At 44.3% G+C, this 21,275-nt stretch overlaps 2 protein-coding genes across 3 annotated transcripts in view; both read left to right on the top strand.

Moving 5' to 3' along the window:
- The window catches only part of ACADL (acyl-CoA dehydrogenase long chain), a 58,732-nt gene extending 56,988 nt beyond the window's left edge, over positions 1-1,744 (top strand). The window contains exon 11 of the mRNA XM_077448358.1: positions 894-1,744. Within this exon, the coding sequence (XP_077304484.1) occupies positions 894-987 (94 nt within the window). The 3' untranslated portion in view covers positions 988-1,744. The remainder of the gene's footprint in view (positions 1-893) is intronic.
- A 6,601-nt stretch (positions 1,745-8,345) lies between these two features.
- KANSL1L (KAT8 regulatory NSL complex subunit 1 like) overlaps positions 8,346-21,275 on the top strand; it is a 168,437-nt gene continuing 155,507 nt past the window's right edge. The window contains exon 1 of one of the 2 annotated variants that reach the window (XM_077448360.1): positions 8,346-8,630. In XM_077448360.1, coding sequence (XP_077304486.1) covers positions 8,541-8,630 — 90 coding nt within the window. In that variant the 5' untranslated portion in view covers positions 8,346-8,540. The remainder of the gene's footprint in view (positions 8,631-21,275) is intronic. The other variant, XM_077448359.1, reaches the window with a different exon arrangement.

The following is a 21,275-nucleotide window of genomic DNA, read 5'->3' on the forward strand; positions in this document are numbered from 1 at the left end:
TATTATTATTATTATTATTATTATTATTATTATTATTTATTATTATTATTCATTTTATTTTATTTTTATTTTTTTTACATGTTTTGTATTTATTTTATTTTTTGTTTGCATTTAAGATTGCTCCGCCTAAGTATTGCTGCGATCTTCAATACACTGTAAAAAACAAACACAAGGGGGCACAAACGCCTGGTGCATTACCCCCATAACCACGTATTAAAGCAAAACTATATTCTACTCACAGATGACATTAGGCTTATCAGACACACCACTCCAGCAGGTAGGACGGGTGTCCTCATCCAATTCCACATGGTTGAGAGGCTTACAATTTTCAAGAGACAAGTCCTGCGGAACGGGGCTTGTCCCTCGGAACATGCAAGCCTCTCAACTGTGTGGCATTGGATGAGGACACCCGTCCTACCTGCTGGAGTTGTGTGTCTGATAAGCCTAATATAATCTGTTTGTGAGTAGAAAATAGTTCTGCTTGTAATGCATTAGGCCAGTGATGGCGAAACCTTGGCACCCCAGATATTTTGGAACTACATTTTCCATGATGCTCGTGCACTCTGCAGTGTAGTTGAGCATCATGGGAAATGTAGTTCCAAAACATCTGGGGTTCCAAGGCATTAGGTATTTGCACCCCCCCCCCCCCCCCTTGTGTGTGTTTTATTTTTATTTATTTTTTTTTATTTTTTTACAATGTCTATAGAAAACCCTGGGGCTATACCCACTGACCCCCAAACTTCATGGTTCATTCTGAGAATCAGGGTTGTGGTTCTTGGCCTAAACCTACTGCATGTAAATGTTGATATGTATAGTTTTCTATGAGAGTCTGTCATTATTTTGAATATTGCTCATCAGTAATGGGAGCACCGCTTGCATTCTTTCTTTTGCAGAGCCTACGTGGATTCTCGAGTACAGCCAATCTATGGTGGCACCAATGAGATTATGAAGGAGCTTATTGCAAGAGATATTGTAAAGGACAAATGAGCTTCCTGTGTAGACAACACCCAGTGCCTATAACATATGTGAAATGTTTTGTCCAAATTGCCAACTTTTTAATACTGACTGATTTTGAGCGATCGTTACTTGTATATAAGGCCTCGTTCACACAGGCGCTTTTCAGTGTACACCTGTGTTTTTAGCTATAGGGTCTTGTGATTAATGCATGTGGCCTTGAAGACCTGCAGATACCTCTGTTTAGTCTCCTTCACGTTGCTCTGAGTGTACTACATGTCCCATTTGGGGCTTTTTGATTATACGTGGGAGTAACCTTAGACCTTTAAGGTTGGCTAACAACTGCCTCATATTTTGCCATGATCTGTTTATCTCTTCACCATTGTTATTTGGCTGGAGCTTTATTAGTTTAAAGCTGGCCATAGATGGTTCAAAATTCTGGCGATTAAGCAGGAACCAGACAAATTTCAGTTCAATTTCATCTATGTGCAGGCTGGTTATTCTTTTACTGAAGTAAATCTATTGATAGACTACAGTACAGCCAGTCTGTTTTTTTATTTTATTTATTTTTTTATTTTATTTTTTTTCCATTCTGTTCCTGCCAGTGTCTATATCCACCAGCCTTGATCATTGTATACTGACAGCTGGAAAACCTGCTGTCAGAATAGGAAAGAAAATTGCATAATGTGAGGCCTGCCTTGGTGTCTTACTAATTAATTTATTGTTTTTTGAATGTACACTTTTGTCTAAACCAAGTCAAATTTTACAATAAATGTTTTTTAAAGTTAAACCACATGGGTCCTTCTTGATAACCACTTTACACATTTTCACGCATGGAACCTGGCTTGGCCCTGACCCCACTCTCTCCTTATTGGCTCACTGGCTGTGATTTACGGTAGCGGGAGCCAATGGCAGAAGAGACCTGGGCGAGCCGGGGCTCTCGGGCAAGTATTTGGGGAGGCTGCTGCACACAGACTGTGTTTTTTTCTCTTCATGCAAAGAATGCATTAAGGTAAAAATCCTTGAGCCTTTGCAACCTTTACAACCCACAACTTTGCAGTAAAACTGAAGGCAAAACATTTTTTTCACTTTGGATAGAGTAAGGGTTATAACCCCAGTCATGTTCTTTTTTGATCATCTGTGTCCCGTTTTATTTCCCTTTACTTCCTGTGTACTGTGGCCAAAACCAAAAGTGAAAAGAAATCCCTGCAAAGTGAAGGAATCCATAGTTGTCACCAGAACTAGTGTCCCTATTGGAAGATTTCCCTTCTATTCCTGTTCTGAGGACAAACTTTTTGGATTTTCTTTTAAGCCCCATACACACTATCAGTTTTTCTGCTGAGTTATTCCTTCAGATTTACCAAAACCATATAATATGAGGTCAAACCTTAGGAGTTTCAATTTGTATGCAATCAGGCAGGCCCTTGATCTACATGGTTTTGGTAAACCTGAAGGAAAAACTCAACAGAAAAACTGATAGTGTGTATGGGGCTTTACTTCCACTCTTGATGATAGAGGTGAACTGGATAAACAGAGAGGATACATCAACCCCAATGGAGACACAAAGCGCAATAAAAAAAAAAAAATCTGACAGTTGTACTAATGTTACCTTTAGTTATACTTTAAAGACTTTTACTGTAAATGTCCTTTTAATCCTCCCAACCCCCTGGGTGCAGCCTATCTGGTAAAATACATACTTTACTCTCTGTTCCAGTGATATTCACTCTGCGCAATTGCCTGGGACCACACAGCATTTGCAACAAAAAACATCCCCATCAAGCCCTCTCCCTACCATGCATGCACACCCTGGCCTCTTTCGATCCTACAGATAAGTCACTGGACTACTGGAGGCCACAATGGCTATAGCCCATCCATAAAAATATTCCTACACCATAGGAGAGCTTGGTGGGGACAGTTTTGTTGCAAAGGCTCCAGCAGGCAGGCTGCACAGTTAACCACTTGATCTTGGGAAGGTCTTACCCCCCTTCATGACCGGGGCATTTTTTTGCTGTTCAACACTGCTCTACATAAATAGAGCTTTCTTTTGATGGTATTTGATTACCGCTGGGTTTTTTATCTTTTTTATTATATCAACAAAAAAAGAAAATTTGGGGGGGGGGGGGGGGAAGATATCTCTACTTTCTGTCATAACACATATCCAATAAAAAAAAAAGCAAATTTCTTCATAAATTCAGGGCAAAAGGTTTTCAGCTACATGAGTTTGGTTAAAAAAAAAAAAAAAAATCACAATAACTGTGTTATTAATTGGCTTGTGTGAAAGTTATAACAATGGTATATTTAAATAGCTATGATGCTATACTATTAATGGCAGTGATCAGCGACTGATGAATCACAGCCAGAGTGGTGCAATTCTACTTGCGATTCCGATACGCTCCAATATGAATATGAAACTACATTCCCCATGATGCTTCACTACACTGCAGAATGCATAAGTATTATGGGAAATGTAGTTCCAAAACATCTGGGGTGCCAAGGTTTGCCATCACTGCCTAAGACAGTTCTGCACCTATTTTGTTTTGCTTTTTTTTTTTCCTCCTAAACTTTCTTATAGCGTGGCAGAAATCAAGAGGGGAGATGAGTATTTATAAACACCAATGAATCCAGACAAATATTCTAATGTTTGTCTAACAAATACCTAGAAATCATGAGAACTCCTCTGAGAAGGCAGAGGAGCTTCCAGGTAAAATCTGTCTGTTTTGAATTGCTGCATCCTTTTGCCAACTGCCATTTGTGGGATCAGACATTCTGTATCTATGGAGGAAGAATTCCCGGGACACGTGGATGTTATTGTAATAATCAAAGTAAAATGAAATGAATCATAGTACCGATCATTTTTTATTTTATTTTTTGTCTTGAGCAATCTACTACAGTGCAAAAAAAATAAAAAATGCTCGTTAGACCCCCATTCGCACATAAATGTTTTCACGTGACTTTTTGCACATATTTGAACTGCTTTAGTATCAAATCAGACGGCCTCTTCCACTTCATAACACTGGAGATTGTATGGTGTATGTATGTACAGTAGTGCCTTATAGTGGGCATATACACTTCACTTTAATTTCTTGCGATTCAACCAAAATTCTGAAATCGATTGAATAGCCATAACTCACTTAATCGATTTAAAGCAGTTGAAAAACTTAGACATGAAATATGAACAAAGCATATCCCTCTATAGTGTATACTTACAGGCGTGCGCACCGCACATGGTATGCCAGATGTGCCTGGGCACAGACTAATCACCTTGTGCGTATTAGCATTATCAATCTGGTTGATTTAATAAAGGCAAATAGGCTGTGCACTTTGCAAAATGCAGTAACTCCAGAGCTTAGTAAATGAGGTAACTCTTCGTTTTGCAAAGAATACCCAATCACAAGCAAGGAAAAAAAAAAGCTGAATTTTTGCTTGAACATGATTGGATGATGGAAGTCAGCAGTGCTTCTGCTTGTTTATGAAGCTCGGGAGCAACTGCATTTTGCAAAGTGCGCAGTCTATTCGCCTTTAGTAAATCAACCCCGATGTGCGCAGGTGGGGAGATGAGAAAGATCTCCGTCTTACTGGCTCTATCGTCAGAGAAGCCGGTGTTCTGTTGATATGTGCCCATCGTCAAAGTGCCCGCTCATGTGCAGAACGGAAGAGCATGCCAGATGATTTCCCGATCGGCTGGAGTGACGTGACCATAGTGCATGTGCACATCGCAGCAGCCTTTTTTCGATGTGAGATTTCTCAGGCACAATTGAATGATGTGCAAACAGCAGAGGGACACCGTTATATTGTGCCTCGCTGTTGTGCCATGGGTTTACAGAGAGGCACAATCTGACATCTACGGTGTCCCACTGCTCCTTGCTTAGCATTAACTTGTGGCCGAGAAATTGTATCTCCTGTCGAAAAAACCCTCCTACGATGTGCGCATGCGCTATGGTAATGTCACTCCAGCCGATTGGGAAATCCGCTGGAGTGCTGTTCCATTCTGCGCATGCATGGGCACTTTTCAACGGAGGGCACAAATCGATCACCGGCCGGAATATCAATGTGCCAGGGTCATATATATGTAAACACACACATGCATCTGTGATTGAGCTTTGGGGTGCAGACCTTAATGTAATAGGCTGCACACATTTATGTGTGTATTGTCTCAAAACCACTAAGGGGTTATTTACGAAAGGCAAATGCACTTGGAAGTAAAGTCACTGTAGATCTGAGGAGGATATGCATGGAAACTAAAAAACAGCATTTTAGCTTGCACATGATTGGATGATAAAATCAGCAGAGCTTCCCCTCATTTCAGATCTACCCCTTAGATTTAGAGCGACTGCACTTCCAAGTGCACTTGTAGTGCAAAGTGGATTTGCCTTTCGTAAATAACCCCCTAAGTGTCTTCCCTTCCCTCCCCTCCAATCGGCTCTCAGCTCAGAGCTCTCAATGAGCTCTGAAGAGTGTAACTTCAGCTCTCCGCCCTCTTTTTTCTGAATTCTCAGACAAGCTTAAATATTCAGATAATCTAAACAATATAAAAAGAAAAGCTGCGCTCAAAAACAAAAAAGTGTTCTAAATACAAACTTCATACAATTAACAGCGTAAGTGATCAAATAAAGTTTTAAATTTAAAGTGAGCGTGAGTATCAAATAGTATATAATTTGAATTGAATAAAAGTATATGAAACATGTAATAAATAGATCATACAAAAGTGATCACCTATGTCAGTGATGGCGAACCTTGACACTCCAGATGTTTTGGAACTACATTTCCCATGATGCTCCACTACACTGCGTGTAGTGGAGCATCATGGGAAATGTAGTTCCAAAACATCTGGGGTGCCAAGGTTCGCCATCACTGACCTATGTCGTCTAATCAGACCTAACAAGAACCTGCAAATGCAGAAAAGTGAATAACACAAAATAAATATGTATGCCCTCATATAATCACACTTATAAATTCATAATCCACAAAAACACAAGTAAATGCAAGGTAAAGTGAAATAGACAAGAAAAATTAGTCCATTGAAGTCCCAACGGTTGATATTAATCAGCAAGTGATGTTAATTCGTTTAAAGTGAAAAAAAGGGGAAACTGACACCCACATCTCTTCGTGAAAAAAGCAATCCAAAAGAAGCACCTCCACCGATAAGAAGAACTTATCGCTTACTGGGCGCTTACTGGAACTTGAGATCTCAGTATTACCTGAGATCAAAAAGACACATAACTCAGAGATCTGGCTGAACCATCACAGGAACCACACCGGAATGTCCTCAATGTAGATACCAGGCGGTGAAGCGAAAGTGCCACAATTCATATAAACAAAGCAGAGAGAGCTCGCATAGCGTAAAAAAAAAAACCCTTATTTATTTTAAATGATAAAAGTTAAAACCGATACAGTCACATGAATGAAGATAATATAAACGTTTTTCAAAAACGAGCCGGCCGGCTCTCAACTACCGCTCCGCACTTCTGGGTCTTGCGTAAACGCGGTGACGTCAGCATGCCGTACCTCTCTACACGTTTCGTCACTAGACGGACGTGTTCACGGGAAGATATATATTCTATATTCAGCACTTTGAACAGATGTAGAAAAAAAGACTGCAAATAATCAAGTACAAGTTATGTAGGAGCAATTGTTTCATCCCTGTGTATAACCTATTCGCTTCACTGGGTATATGTGAGGGTTTACATGCACTTTAACCACTTGCCGTCCGCCATATAGCAGAATGACGGCGGCAAAGTGGTTTTAATACCCTGACTGGGCGTCATATGACATCCTCAGGATATTAAGCTGATGCGCGCCCCTGGGGGCGCACATCGTGGCAATCGTTGTTGTGATGTGTCAGTCTGACACCCCGCAACACTGATCTAGGTAAAGTCTCTGACGGAGACACTTTACCACATGATCAGCCATGTCCAATCACAGCTGATCACAATGTAAATAGGAAGAGCCGGTGATCGGCTATTGGTGGCTCTCCTGCCAGGGGCGTCTGTGCTGATGGTTTATCAGCGCAGCCCCCCTCAGATCCTGCCCAGGACCACCATCATGCCATCCACACTGGACCATACCTGGTGGTCTTCCTAGACCCCCAAGGAAATGCACATCTGTGCCCAGGCAGCTGCCAATCAGTGCTCACTGACAATGCCTACCACTTCCAGTGCCACCAGGGATGCTCATCAGTGCCTCATATCAGTGCTGTGTATCAGTGCCGCCTCTCAATGCCCATCAGTGCTGCATATCAGTGCCACCTACCAGTGCCCATTGTCAGTTCCTGCTCATTGGTACCACCTCATCGGTGCAGCCTTATCAGTGCCCATCAGTGAAAGAGAAAACATACTTATTTACAAAATTTTATAGCGGAAACCATAGCAAAACTTTTATTTTTATCAACATTTTCTGTCATTTTTTATTTGTTTAGTAAAAAATAAAAATCGCAGAGGTGATCAAATACCACAAAAAGAAAGCTCTATTTGTGGGAACAAAAGGATAAAAATGTACTTTGGGTAAAGTGTAGCATGACTGTGCAATTGTCATTCCAAGTGCAACAGCACTGAAAGCTGACAATTGTCCTGGGCAGGAAGGTGTATAAGTGCCCGGTATTGAAGTGGTTATGTCAGATTCCATCAAGCTGACTCGATCATCCAGAGCAGAAAAGTATTGATCATTTTGTAACAGTCTGCAGTGCGGAGATGATTCAATCATACATGTGATCATATTTTTGATTGATTGGATTGTAAGGTTGCATGGTGGAAACAAAGATACAATTGATGGTTTACAATCTCCACTTTCCTGTGTGTGGCGTATTGATTGACTGTGGCGTCGGCTTACAATTTGTTCTAGTGTGAGAGATCGATTGTAAAGTGATGATTTATCAAAGTGTATGTGGCCACCATAATAGTGGAGTTTACCTCATTCTGGGAGATTTCCTCCGACTTCCTGTTGTGCCTCTGGGACAGGAAGTGAAGAGAAATTTTCCCGATAACAGCAAAAAAACGAAAAAACAAACAGCCTGGAAGGGTCTATAGTCCTGCTTTACACTATTGAAAACTAATACAAAAAAAAGTATACTTTAATGCAGTTTCCAGGATAGAAGCTCTTTTCAGTGTAACATTGTGCGATCTTGTCGCTGTGTGTATAGTGGATGAGTTGTTCTGCTGAACACATGTGGCGCTGATGTCACACACAACACTCCACCACCTTCTCATTCATAATATTTACACCATGACGTAGACTGTTACTCCGCTCCCCGCCCCCAGTACAATACTCGTCTATTCCCCTAATGGAACGCCCACTGGTCGGATTTAATTGGCTTATCGTTCGCTTTATTTGCTTAAACACGCCTAGCCCTCCTGCTATTGGACGCGAATGAAACGAGCCCTCTTGCCGGCGATTGGCTCCCACCTGACGTTTCTCGCCCACTTTTTAGCAGAAGGCGGCTGATTGGTGGAGCGGGCTGCGCTCTGTTGTAGCCTGAAGTCTCCGGTGTCATGTCGTGTCAGAGGGAGCTCGAGGTAGCGGCGGAGGGTGATCGGGATGTCTGGTGGTGACGGAGGGAAAGAGGTGCGCAGATCACCGAGCTCCAGATCCGAATGAACCGAGTGATCTCCGAGACAACTCTCCCCGGACTTCTTCAGAGGCACAGCGACTCCTCTGTCCGGACCGATCGCGGAGCTTCTCAGGTAACGATCGGTGATGGTTCTCTGTACAGATCGCGGGGCCGGTGTGCGGTGACTTGTCTTAGGAGTGCGCGGGGGCGGAGCTTAGCAAACGTTTACTGAGGCGCAGATATTAGTAAATACGTATTACCTGAGGGGGGCTGAGAGAGTGTGACGTCTGATCGCAATGCCACTTTCCTGGCCGTCATGATAATCTATCAAAGGATGCGGTGATTTTGGAACACACAGGCACAATAGTAAACTTTATTTATTTATCTATTTAATATATAAACCATAAAACAAAACTTTTTTTTTGCATGGAGCAGGGAAAGGTTTGGAACTCTGTCAGGTGGGAGTTTATGTATTTATTTATTTTGTGTAATTTTTACATTTTTATTTTACCTTTTTTTTTGTTTGTTTTTTTAAATCTGAGACAGATCATACACACGCCAGTAAGGTTTTGTACACATCTGTGACTGTTACCTGCATTTAGGGCATCAGTAAGAAATAATGGAACAGCACCACCATCCCAGCGTGCTGGTTGGATGGCACCGCCATGATCGCCATCACAGTTTTTTTGGCTGTGCTGGGAGCCTGTCTGTCCTCCAATCATCAGATTTGTGCATAGCCTTTCACTCGGAAGACCAGTGTACTGCTGCTTCCCCACCACCAACCTTTCCAAACCCTGAGAACAGAGGTTATGTGATCACTTATATAAAAAAAAAAGAAAGAAAAGGAAACCAATGTATGGTGTTATATATAATATACATAATTTTGCTGGATGTCCAAATGGGATAGACGAAGGAAGAAGAAGGAGTCCAAAGAGGAAATTCAGGTAATCCCCTGGGATCAAGCAAAGTGTAATAGTGCTTAAAGCGGGAGTCCGCCGGGAGTCCGTCTTTTTTTTTTTTTTTAAAAGCCAGCAGCTACAAATACTGCAGCTGCTGACTTTTAAAATAGTGACACTTACCTGTCCAGCGCGCCCGCCTGCGCATGCGCGAGTCGCGCTGCGCAATAAGGATGGTCCCGCTGCCTCTGGGATCTGTGTGTTTCCCAGCAGGCAGCGGGGGACTTTCGGAAAGGGGCGTAATCTACGCCCCTTTCCGCAGAGAGCTATCCTGGAAGTGGGTGCAGATACCTGTACTGTACAGGTACCTGCACCCCCCCCCCTGAAAGGTGCCAATTGTGGCGCCGGAGGGGGGGAGGATTCCAAGGAGCGGAAGGTCCACTTTAGGGTGGACCTCCGCTTTAATTAAAATATATTCTATTGGTAGGTAATCAGCACCAGCTGTGTTGTTTATAAAACGACAACACCCTAGCATAAAATTTTCAGAGATGGCACATAGTGATACCAGATACAATGCTTGATATGTTTAACCACGAGTAACAAAGACCACATATGGAAACAGTCTCTCGTCACCAAACAGCAGTAATGAGGCTTCTTCCTTTGTCTATCCCATTTGGACATCCAGCAGTAAACATATTTTTCTTTAACATCAGATACACACTGATCTCCATGTGTAATAAGCCCCTGAGGAAAGGATAAGCCCCTGAAATGCGTTGGGCTCAATTCTTAAACGCAGGAGACTGTATCAGTGTCATTTTGTATCGCTATGTTTAATTAAATGTATTGTTTTTAACCAGTCAAGTGTAATGTTGCACATGCACTGACTTCTTTTTTTTTTTTTGCTTTTTTTGCATCAGTTTATAGCACGCCATAATCTCTCGTCAACAAATTTGTGGCAAGTTTTACGCCCTTGTGATTTTGGGGTGCCCTTCTTCTTATCGCCACTATTTTGCCTATTGGCAGTGCTGCTTTGACATCACATGCAATCCTTTTTCCTTTTTTCCTTTTTTTAACATCTTCCTCGATTTTATTTTTATTTATTTTAAAGAAATTCGGAAAAGTAGGAATATTACAAAAATATGCTTCCTATTCCATAAACTTATATTTTCCCGTCCCCTCCCCCTCAGATCTCCCTTCCCAACCCCCCCCTCTCTCTCTCCGTCTCTCTCTCCCGCCCTCTCCCTCCCCTCCCCTCGGGACCACTCATTCTGGGACATTCCCTTGTTTCTTATACTCCAACCATTTTCCCCATTTGCTATGATAAATTTCCACTTGATCTCCTCTTTTAAATATTGATTCCTCCATTGATCTTAACCACTCTACTTTAGCTAACCATTCCCTCATGGATGGGGGTTCAACAGAGCCCCATCTCTTTGGGATCAGGCTTTTTGCAGCAATCAATAAGTGAGGTACCAATGAATTTTTATATTCTCCTATTGTTTTATCAGTGTCATGGAATAGACATGTCCAAGGATCCTTCTTTACCTGTTCCCCTGTTATCTGGAAGATGTTTCCTATTATTTTCTCCCAATAAAGGCCAATCTTACCACACTCCCACCAGATATGTGCAAAAGTTCCCACCTTATCACAACCCCTCCAGCAGAGTGCTGATATGTCCGGCCTTCTCTTATGCGCTCTTTGTGGGACAATATACCATCTTGCCATTAATTTAAATGACATTTCCGCTGACATATTGTCCTTAGATATTGTACCTGCTATTCTTAAAATCTTCTTTCTACGTTCCTTATCTCCCAGAGTACCCAACTCTTCTTCCCATTTTTTTAAAAACAGTGGTTCTCCTGGTTCCTTTTCCTCCTCCAGAATTTTATAGATTTTGGACAAACTTTTTTTTTTACAGCCCGGGTCTGAAAGTATTCTCTCCATAGGTCTAAGATCTCCTTCCCCGCGGAGTGGTCGGGGTAGCGCCTGAACAAAATGTTTAATTTGTGCATATCTCCAGCTGTCTAATTTCCTACATCCCCATTTTTGTCTTATTTCTCCTAAAGTACAAACTCTGTCCCCGTTCATCACATCTTTCAAAAAAATATCATCCCTTTTTGCCCATCTTGTGAAATAAACATATTCTTCCTTCCCTGGTTTAAAAAAACTTGTGTCTAATAAAGAAATTAAAGGTGAATTGTGCTGCCAGTGATTTAATTCGCCCACTTTATCCCATATTCTAAACAAATTAGTAGTTAGTGGGTTAGTGCTTCTCCCCAAGTCACGGTAGTCCCTAGGTATCCAGATCCTTTTTCCTAAATTAACTCCACTTTGTGTTTTCTCTATATTTACCCACCCTTTATCGCCTTTATCATACACCCAATCCACCACCCGTGAGATTACTGCTGCCTGATAATATCTTCTAAAGTTCGGGGCGGCTAATCCCCCTTCTACTTTCCCCCTTTCCAGAGTCGCATATGAGATTCTGGGATTCCTACGTCCCCATATATGTTTTAAAATTAGGGTTTGGAGTTTCCTAAAGAACTCCTGCGGAACTTTTATTGGGATCATTTGAAACACATATATCAGTTTTGGTAAAATAAACATTTTCAACGCGTTTACTCTTCCTATTAGCGACAGGGGCTTATATCTCATGCGTTTAATACATTCTTTCACCCTATTCAATATATCTGTATAATTAGCTGCGTATGCGGATGACAATGTGGGTGTGATTTTTACTCCCAGGTACCTCAAATCTTCCCTACACCAGATGAAGGGGAAGAACCTCTGGAGTTCCTCTTGTTCTTTTTTTGGTACCGTTATGTTCAGAATCTCAGTTTTTGACATATTAATCTTGAAATTTGTCAGCTTCCCATATCTATGGATCTCCCTGATTATATTTGGCAAAGTCACCCTGAGGTCCGATACATAAAATAATATGTCATCCGCATACGCAGAGATCTTATACTCTTCTCCGCCCATTCTCACCCCCCTTATGTCTCCATTCTTCCTAATTGAGGCCAACAAGGGTTCCAAGGCGAGTATAAACAGCATTGGAGACAGGGGGCATCCCTGTCTAGTTCCATTGTATAGCTTCACTACCGGGGAGAGGTTACCGTTAATTTTAATTTTTGCCGACGGGCGGGAATAAAATGCTTTTATCCATCGTAATATTTTTTCTTTTAACCCCAAATATCTTAAAGTCTCAAACATGAAGCCCCAGTCTACCCTGTCGAATGCTTTTTCAGCATCCACCGATAACAGGGCGACTGGGGGTCCACTGCTCTCCGCCCCATGAATCAACATTAGGGTTTTAAGACAGTTATCCCTCCCCTCCCTGCCCATAACAAACCCCGTTTGGTCCTTATGGACCCATTGGGGGAGCAACGGTTTCAATCTCTCTGCTATCACTTTTGAGAATATCTTCACATCCGTGTTCAGAAGAGAGATTGGCCTATAACTCCCAGGGGTTGTTGGCTCCTTCCCCTCCTTTAATATCAAAGTTATGTAAGCCATCAATGCCTCTTCCCTCAGATCTTCCCCTTCTGCAACTGCATTCATATACTCGCATAATTTGGGGGCCAATATCTTTTCAAACTTTTTATAATATAAAATTGGAAACCCATCCGGGCCTGGACTTTTCCCTATTGCCATCCCTCTTATTGCCCTCGCCACCTCGTCTACCGTGACCGGGGTCTCCAACATTTCCAACTCTTCCTCTGGGACTTTAGGAAGATCTATCCCTTTTAAATACTCAGTAGCTCTGTTTTTCTCCATTCCCTGTCCTACCTTATATAACCGACTATAATATTTATGGAAGACCGTCGCTATTTCAGGGGTGGAGTGCTTCATTTCCCCCTTTTCATTTTTAATTTTGGGTATGAAAGACGCATTCCTTCTCTCCCGCACTACTCTCGCTAACCATTTCCCAGGTTTGTTCCCCTCCTGGTATCTTATGCTCTCTACCCAGTGGTTAACTCGCACCCTTTCCTCCTCCATAAGTTCTTCTAGTTGTAGCTTCTTCTCTTTTAGCTCTACTTTCTCTGGGATCCCCTTTGATCTAGTTTGTTGCTCCAGTTCCCAAATCTCCTTATTTAGATCTTGTAACCTTTTCCCTATTTCCTTTTTTTTCCCTGTCCCGATGCTTATTAGGATACCTCGTATATATGCTTTGTGGGTCTCCCATATCGTACTCCTCGTGACCCCAGGGGAATCATTTCTTATAAAAAACTCTTCTAGTTCTGTTTCAATTCTGCTTCTAGTTTCTGGGTCCTGGATCAAAGCTTCATTTAATCTCCATGTCTCTCTTTTAGCCTGATCCATTACAAGCTCCAGCTGCACCATGACTGGAGCGTGGTCAGATAAGGAGATAGATTTTATTACTGTATCTTTGAGAGCTGGAAGCATTTGATGTTCAATCAGAACATAATCAATTCGGGTGAATGTGCCATGCACCGAAGAGTAGAAAGTATAGTCTCTGCTGTTCGGATGTTTAATCCTCCAAGCGTCAACCAACTGAAATTCTAAGAGCAGGGCCTTTATTTTTTTATATCTAAGCTCCGGCCATCGCGGGGACCCGGCTGAGGAGTCCACTCGAGGGTCGATGCTCATATTCAGATCTCCCGCTACTATCAGTTTACCTTTTTTAAACTCCGCTAAAAGTTCCAAAACCTTCCTTAAAAATTTATCTGGGTCCCTGTTTGGGGAGTATATATTCGCAAAGGTGTATATTCCATCCGATAGTTTCCCTCTTATAAACAAGAATCTCCCTTCCGGGTCGGCCATCTGTTTCTCGACTTCAAACCTAACACTTCTCTCAAAGCCTATTGCTACCCCCCTGGCGTTACATGTTGTAGAGTCACCGTAGAACCATGTTGGGAACCCCCGGGACGTCAATCTCCCTGTAGCCTCGTGTGATAAATGTGTTTCCTGCAAGCAGACCACATTCGCTCCATACAATTCCAACTCCCTATTAACTCTGAACTTTTTTTGGGGAGTACTTATACCCCTTACATTATATGTTATCAATTTCAGTCTTGTCATGACTCACTGATCCCCTCCCCCTCCTCTCCTCCCCCGCCCCTCCGGGAGGGAAACATCCCCCCCCCACCGGAGGTCGACGCGGGGGAAGAGAGAAGGGGGGGGCGAGAGAGCGGGAGAGAGAGCACCTAAACCCTGTTTGAGAGAGAGATTACCCCCTGACCCACCCCCCTCCCCTCCCCCCTCCCCCCTTCCCCCTCCTCCATTCGGAGGAGTGAACAATTTCCACATTTGTTCCTCGCTTAGGTGTCCCGGTGACCCACAGGTCATCTTTTGCCCACCTAGCCTTCTTGGGGAGGACCGCCTCATTCACGGCCTATACACGTGCCCTCGCCTCCCCCCCCAACTCCCCCCCTCACCCACCAATGATGGTAATTATACCCCCTCCCTCCCCCCCCATCCTGAACCCGAGACCATTGCACCACCCTACTAATTCCTTCGTTCCCCAACACCTCCTCCCATCCTGGTAGTGCTGGTGGGGGGATTCCTAACTTATTACAAAAGTCCGTTAAGTCCTCTGGGAACCTTAGTACTGCGGATCGGCCATCTCTCCTTCCCCTAAGGCATGCTGGGAACCCCCATTGATAGGGGACATTTAGTGACCTCATCAGATCTGTCAGAGGTTTAAGGAGCCTTCTTCTCCTCAATGTTTCCCCTGCTAGGTCCGAGAATATCTGTATCTCCGCCTCCTGAAACAAAATTTTGTCCAACCTTCGGATATTCTCCAACACTAACGCTTTATCCTCAAAAAAATGGAATCTAATTATTACGTCTCTTGGTTTTTCTGTGGCTTGGGCGCGGTATCCCATGACTCGATGTACTCTGTCTATTTTTAATTTATCCGTCTCCGCCCTACCTAGAATGGGATTGAACAAGTCCTGCATCACCCTGGGGAGCTCTTCATTCCTAAATTTTTCTTCTAGGCCTTTTATCCTTAAATTTTTCCTTCTTCCGTGATTTTCTTGGTCCTCGATTTTATATAGGATCGATCTGTTTGTTTTTTGGGCTAATTTCACTTGTTCTTTTAGATCCCTCATATTTTGTTCGTATCCATTCATTCTTTCCTCCAACTCTTCCACCCTTCCTAGCACTCGGCCAATATCTGTCTTAATCCCAGCTATATCAGATTTAAGTGATGTTTCAACCTTGGTCAATGCCTCTGTAAAAACCTCTCTCAGCATGCTCAGGCTCACTTGTGGGTCTGCCAGCACTAGGGCTCCTTCTAATTCGGGTTGGATTTCAGGTTGAATTTCGGGTAGGGGGGTAGCCTCTCCTTTTCTCCCCAGTTCTTCCCTTTTTTTACCTTTATCTTCATCTCGGGAGCTTACCCCCCCCGTCCTGGTACGAGTTGGGCCTACGTCCTTAGGCTTTCCTGCTCCCCGCACTTCTCCCGTGTCTATAGTTTTACTCGTGCCTGCACCTGATTTTCTTGATGTCTTCTGGCTAGGGGTTTCCTGGCTGCTTTCCAACACACTTATCTCCCCCACTAAGTATCGTTGTATCCCCCCCGGGCTAACGGGTCCCGTACCCCCCCTTTTATTCATCTTCCCCGGCATTCTCCTTTGTTACAGGTTGACACCCAGATCCAGGCCCTATCCCTTTCCCTATAACTCTTATGGGGTCCGGGTTGCTCAGGTCACTTTCTGGGGGCGGGATACCTCACTCCCTTGTACCTGTCTGCCTGCAGGCAACTACAAGACAAGATTGCTGTCAGGGAGTGCTGGGTGCACCATGGGCGAAGGACCGCCAATTTGTGAAATGAGCCCCCAACCCGACCGCTATTTTATGTCTCTATCTAAAATTGTAAATAGAGGAAGAAGAAAAAAGACTCCGCATAGCATTACTGATTATTAATCCTTCAAATGTCCATCTGTTCACCTCTCATCATTCCTCCCCCTGCAGGGTTTATATCCAGCTAATCAAGCAGTGTTGGTAACAATCTGATAGTCCCAGAGAAGGAGTCACATTAAGAGCAGTTGTTAGCGTGCTTATATATATATCCGCCTTACCACTTTCCAGGAGAAGTTATTACCATAACAGCTTCTAGTCAATGATGATGACAAGATATGCAGCCGACCATCACCCCTCCTTTCATTCACACAGATTACTCAGCTATCCTTGCTCCTCCACTCTGTCGCTGATTATCTCATTCATAACCTTGCCGGCCTGTGCAGGGGTGGAAAGGTCCGTGTCCAGCTAATCAGGCGATATTGGTAGTACACTGATAGACGGGTAGTAGATGTCACATTAGCAGCAATCGTTAACCAGCTTATACATGTATGTACCTTACCGCTTTCAAAGAGAGGTCTTTAGAATGATAACTTCTGATCACTGATGATGACCAAATCTCCAGCGGGCCATCTCCCCTCCACTCATCCATACGGTTGCTCACCTCTCACTGCTCCTCCACTCTGTCAATGACCCTCTAATTCTTGCCTTACCGACCTATGGAGGGTAGAGAAGGTCCGTGCCGTCAAGCCTGCTCCGCTGAAAGGAGGGGGGGGCGTAAGGCTTCCTACAGAGCCACCTTCCCACCGCTGTGTCTCCGCTTCACAGGAAGCATTCTCCGCTCGCTCTCTCTCCTGGCTTGATCCGGGATGTCCGCTCGCCTCGTGGAAGCGAACAGCTGACGGCGGGTGGGCGGGGCTGGTGGATCAGGAGGCATGGGCGGGGGCGGCGGGGGGGGAAAGGATCGAGCCGACGGCCGCTACGTGTCCACGGCTCCTCCCATCCCCCTATGCACTGACTTCTTATCATAAAAGTATTTAATAAAAAAAAATAAAAATATATATATATTTGGGGAACTTTTCTTTACATTTACATGTATGGGAGGGTGGCAACGTCTTTAGTCCACTTTTGGTGAGAACCTCTTTTACACTGGAAAAAGGGAGCTGTGACTCAGCTCAGGTGCCCTCATAGCAATCTGCTTGCTGTGAGGGGAATGAACAGGAGGGAGGGGTTGGGAGAAGTGAAAAGGGACCTGAGAAGAGGAGGATCCAGACTTCTCTGTGCAAATCCACTGCAACAGGGCAGGTAAGTATAACCTGTTTGTTATTTTTATAGGGGAACAAAAAACGAGCCTTTAGAGCCGGTTCACACCGGGACAACACGACTTCCATCGCGACTTTTGGAGGCAACTTGGACACGACTTGAGTATGAATAACAGCGCGACGTGGGGCGACTTACAACACGACTTTAAGTCTCCCCCAGGCCAGGCGACTTTGGCCGTGGCCAATCACAGAATAATCAGCTCTCGAGGGAGAACTACATGCCAAATTTTTAATTAAAAAAAAAACGGCATGGGTTCCCCTCCAAGAGCATACCAGGCCCTTAGGTCTGGTATGCATTTTAAGGGAAACCCCCTTCGCAGAAAAAACGGTGTGGGGGTCCCCCCAAAATCCATACCAGACCCTTATCCGAGCATGCAGCCCGGCCGGTCAGGAAAGGGGGTGGGGACGAGCGAGCGAGCGCCCCCCCCCCCCGAACTGTAGCAGGCCACATGCCCTCAACATGGGGGGGTTGGTGCTTTGGGGAAGGGGAGCGCCCTGCGGCCCCTCCACCGCAAAGCACCTTGTCCCCATGTTGATGAGGACAAGGACCTCTTCCTGACAACCCTGGCCATTGGTTGTCAGGGTCTGCGGGTGGGGGGCTTATCGGAATCCGGGAGCCCCCTTTAATAAGGGGGCCCCCAGATCCCGGCCCCCTACACTAGGTGAATGAATATGGGGTACATCGTACCCCTACCCATTCACCAAGGGAAAAAAAATGTCAATAAAAAAACACACCTACAGGTTTTTAAAGTCATTTATTAGTCAGCTCCAGGGTTCTTCTTCCGACTTCAGGGGTCTCTTCTGACTCCACCACTCTCTCCGGCCTCTTCTCACAGTCTTCGGCTTCTTCTCCCGCTCTCCGGTTCTTCTGCTGGGCTCCTCCGCTATCTTCTTCCAGCTCTTTTACTAGCGGTGGCCCGGTCTTCTCCATCCTTCTTCTCTCTTCTTCAGATGTTGACACAACGCTCTCTCCCCCTGTAATGTCGCGTGCGAGGTGCGCAACGACTTATATAGGCATGAGGCGTGGTCACCGGTTGATGTCACAAGGTGGCCCCCGCCCCTTATGACGTCACAGTCCCAGCATGCCCCGGGACTTGACGTCAGCATCAGAAGAAGAGAAGAGAGGACAACGGAGAAGACCGACCACTGCTAGCAAAAGAGCTGGAAGAAGACAGAGGAGGAGACCGGGAGAAGAGGCCAGAGAGAGCGGTGGAGTTGGAAGAGACCCCCAAAGTCGGAAGAAGACCCCCGGAGCTGTCTAATAAATTACTTTAAAAACCTGTAGTGTGTTTTTTTATTGACACTTTTTTCCCACAGGTGAATGGGTAGGGGTGCGATGTACCCCATACTCATTCACAGAGGGTGGGGGGCGGGATCTGGGGGCCCCCTTATTAAGGGGGGCTAGCGGATTCCGATAAGCCCCCCACCCGCAGACCCCGACAACCAACGGCCAGGGTTGTTGGGAAGAGGCCCTTGTCCTCATCAATATGGGGACAAGGTGCTTTGGGATGGGGGCCGCAGGGTGCCGGTGTACGGTTCAGAAGGGGGGGCACTCGCTCGTTCCCACCCCCTTTCCTGACCGGCCGGGCTGCGTGCTCAGGAAAGGGTCTGGTCGGTATTTTGGGGGAACCCCTACGCACTTTTTTCGGCGTAGCGGTTCCCCTTAAAATCCATACCAGACCTAAGGGCCTGGTTTGCCCCTGGAGGGGGAACCCATGCCGGTTTTTAATATTAGAGAGGTGACATTGTCGCTTCAATATAGACAGAGATCCGTCTTGGAGGCGACTTCCATTGAAATGAATGGGTACAAGTTGCCTAGATGTCGGTTTGAAGTCATAAAGGAACCTTTTTTGAATTTGGAGCGACTGCTGTAGTGTACATTAAGATGGCTCCATTCACTACCATTGATTTTGTCAGCCGCGTGACTTGGGGCGACCTGAAGTCAGATCCCGAGTTGCCCCTGTGTGAACCGGCTCTTACAGTCACTTGAATACATGACCTCTGTCTGCAGTCTAAGAACTGACATTTCCTGTGAATAAACTATATATCCCACAATCCCTCTCAGTCTAATGTTCTGCAGGTGAAAATTTGTAATTAAATCTGAGCCCACAAGCAGGCAGAGCAATGAAGGGAAGAGATGTGTTTCGTCATATTAGCACTTCCACATTTATGATTCAACACAGGAAATAAGAGGTGTTGACTGAATGCTGTGTGACCCAGAACAAGAAGTTGCCTGTCTTTGATGAATTTAGAGCTGAGTGAATGAATACGTGGACATAGAGGCAGGGGCGGACTGACCATTCGGGCACTCGGGCACTGCCCGAGGGCCCCATGCCACTAAGGGGCCCCATCAAGGTTGCCAGCCTCAATAAAACCAGGGACAGTATGTAAAAATCTGTGTTTTTTTTAAAAAAAATACCAAGATTATAGCTGTCCCGCCTCTCCAGTACCTTTTCAGTGTGTGTATACTGTACGTGTGTATACTGTGTGTCCCCATAATGTATTGCCTGGGGGCCCCATAATCTTTGCCCAGGGGCCCCATAATATTCTCCTATTGCCCAGGGGCCCCATAATCTCCTATTGCCCGTGGGGCCCCATGTGTTGTCAGTCCGCCCCTGCATAGAGGATTGTTCAGCCATGACACTACAAACTGTAGCCACAACATGTGAGCCCATTATTACAAAGTAAGGCAAACCAACACAGGGTGTAGAAGTATGCTAATACCTAGCTAAAACAACCGAAACATTTGAAATTGTACAAAGCCTGTTCACACCAGATGCAGTCCAGTGGGTTTTTTCTTCATCAAAAACGCATGAACAGTAGGTTATATGGGTTCCAAATGCAATGATCACACCAGTGCAGTGCAAAAAATTAGAACATGCTAAAAAAAAAAAAAAAAAGAAAAAAAAAAAAAAATCCTGCACTGAACTGTACTGGAATGCATCTAAACACATCAAGATTGCAATATAGCAAAAAAACAAAAACAAAAAAAAAAACTGAAAACTTTTGAAAAAAAAACGAAACGCATAAAAAACGCATAAAAAACACACAGAAACGCATCCGCAATGAGTTTTTTTTTGTTTTGTTTTTTTTTTATGTGAAAAGGTTCTAAAGCTCTAAAGTGTTTCTTTTTTTGTTTTTTTTTCAACCTAGCAGGCTGAAAAAAAAAAAAATTTACAGATCGCCATAATAACACATCCAACGTTAGTGAGCCAACCCCCCCCCCCCCTGCTGACAGAATACAATACTGGCCCCCTTTTTTTTTTTTTTTTTTTTTTTTTTTTTAGAAAGTCTGGACCCCTGGGTTACAGGATTGCACTACTTGTGCTCTCAATGAATCACAGAGGTTGACATCATATGCATCTCCAGGCTCTGCAGTGGCTGACAATCCACAATCTATGCTCAGAGTTGAATGAGAAATGAGCGAGCAGCATTCATGTGATTGCTCAGTCATCTGGTTTACAGCTAGCAAGGGATAGTTGAAGTATTAGATCAATTCTGCAGCATAGGAGGTTGAAATTAATGTTTATTTTATAAAAAAACAAAAAACATTTTGTATAAAATAAAAAAAAATAGTATACAATGATCAGGGCTGGTGCAAGGATCGTTGACACCCTAGGCGAAACCTAATTTTGCCGCCCCCCCCCCCCCCCCCCGGCTGCGCACATGACTCCACCTTACCCTGCCCTTGCTACACATGACCTATCTGACCCCTACACGGACCCCTTAACACAAACTAATCCACCTGACTCCTACTTCCTGCACTACTCACATCATGCTGACCCCTACACT

Source organism: Lithobates pipiens, unplaced genomic scaffold (assembly GCF_037356315.1).
Source record: "Lithobates pipiens isolate NorthernLeopardFrog02 unplaced genomic scaffold, aLitPip1_a1.2 Scaffold_22, whole genome shotgun sequence".
NCBI lineage: Eukaryota > Metazoa > Chordata > Amphibia > Anura > Ranidae > Lithobates > Lithobates pipiens.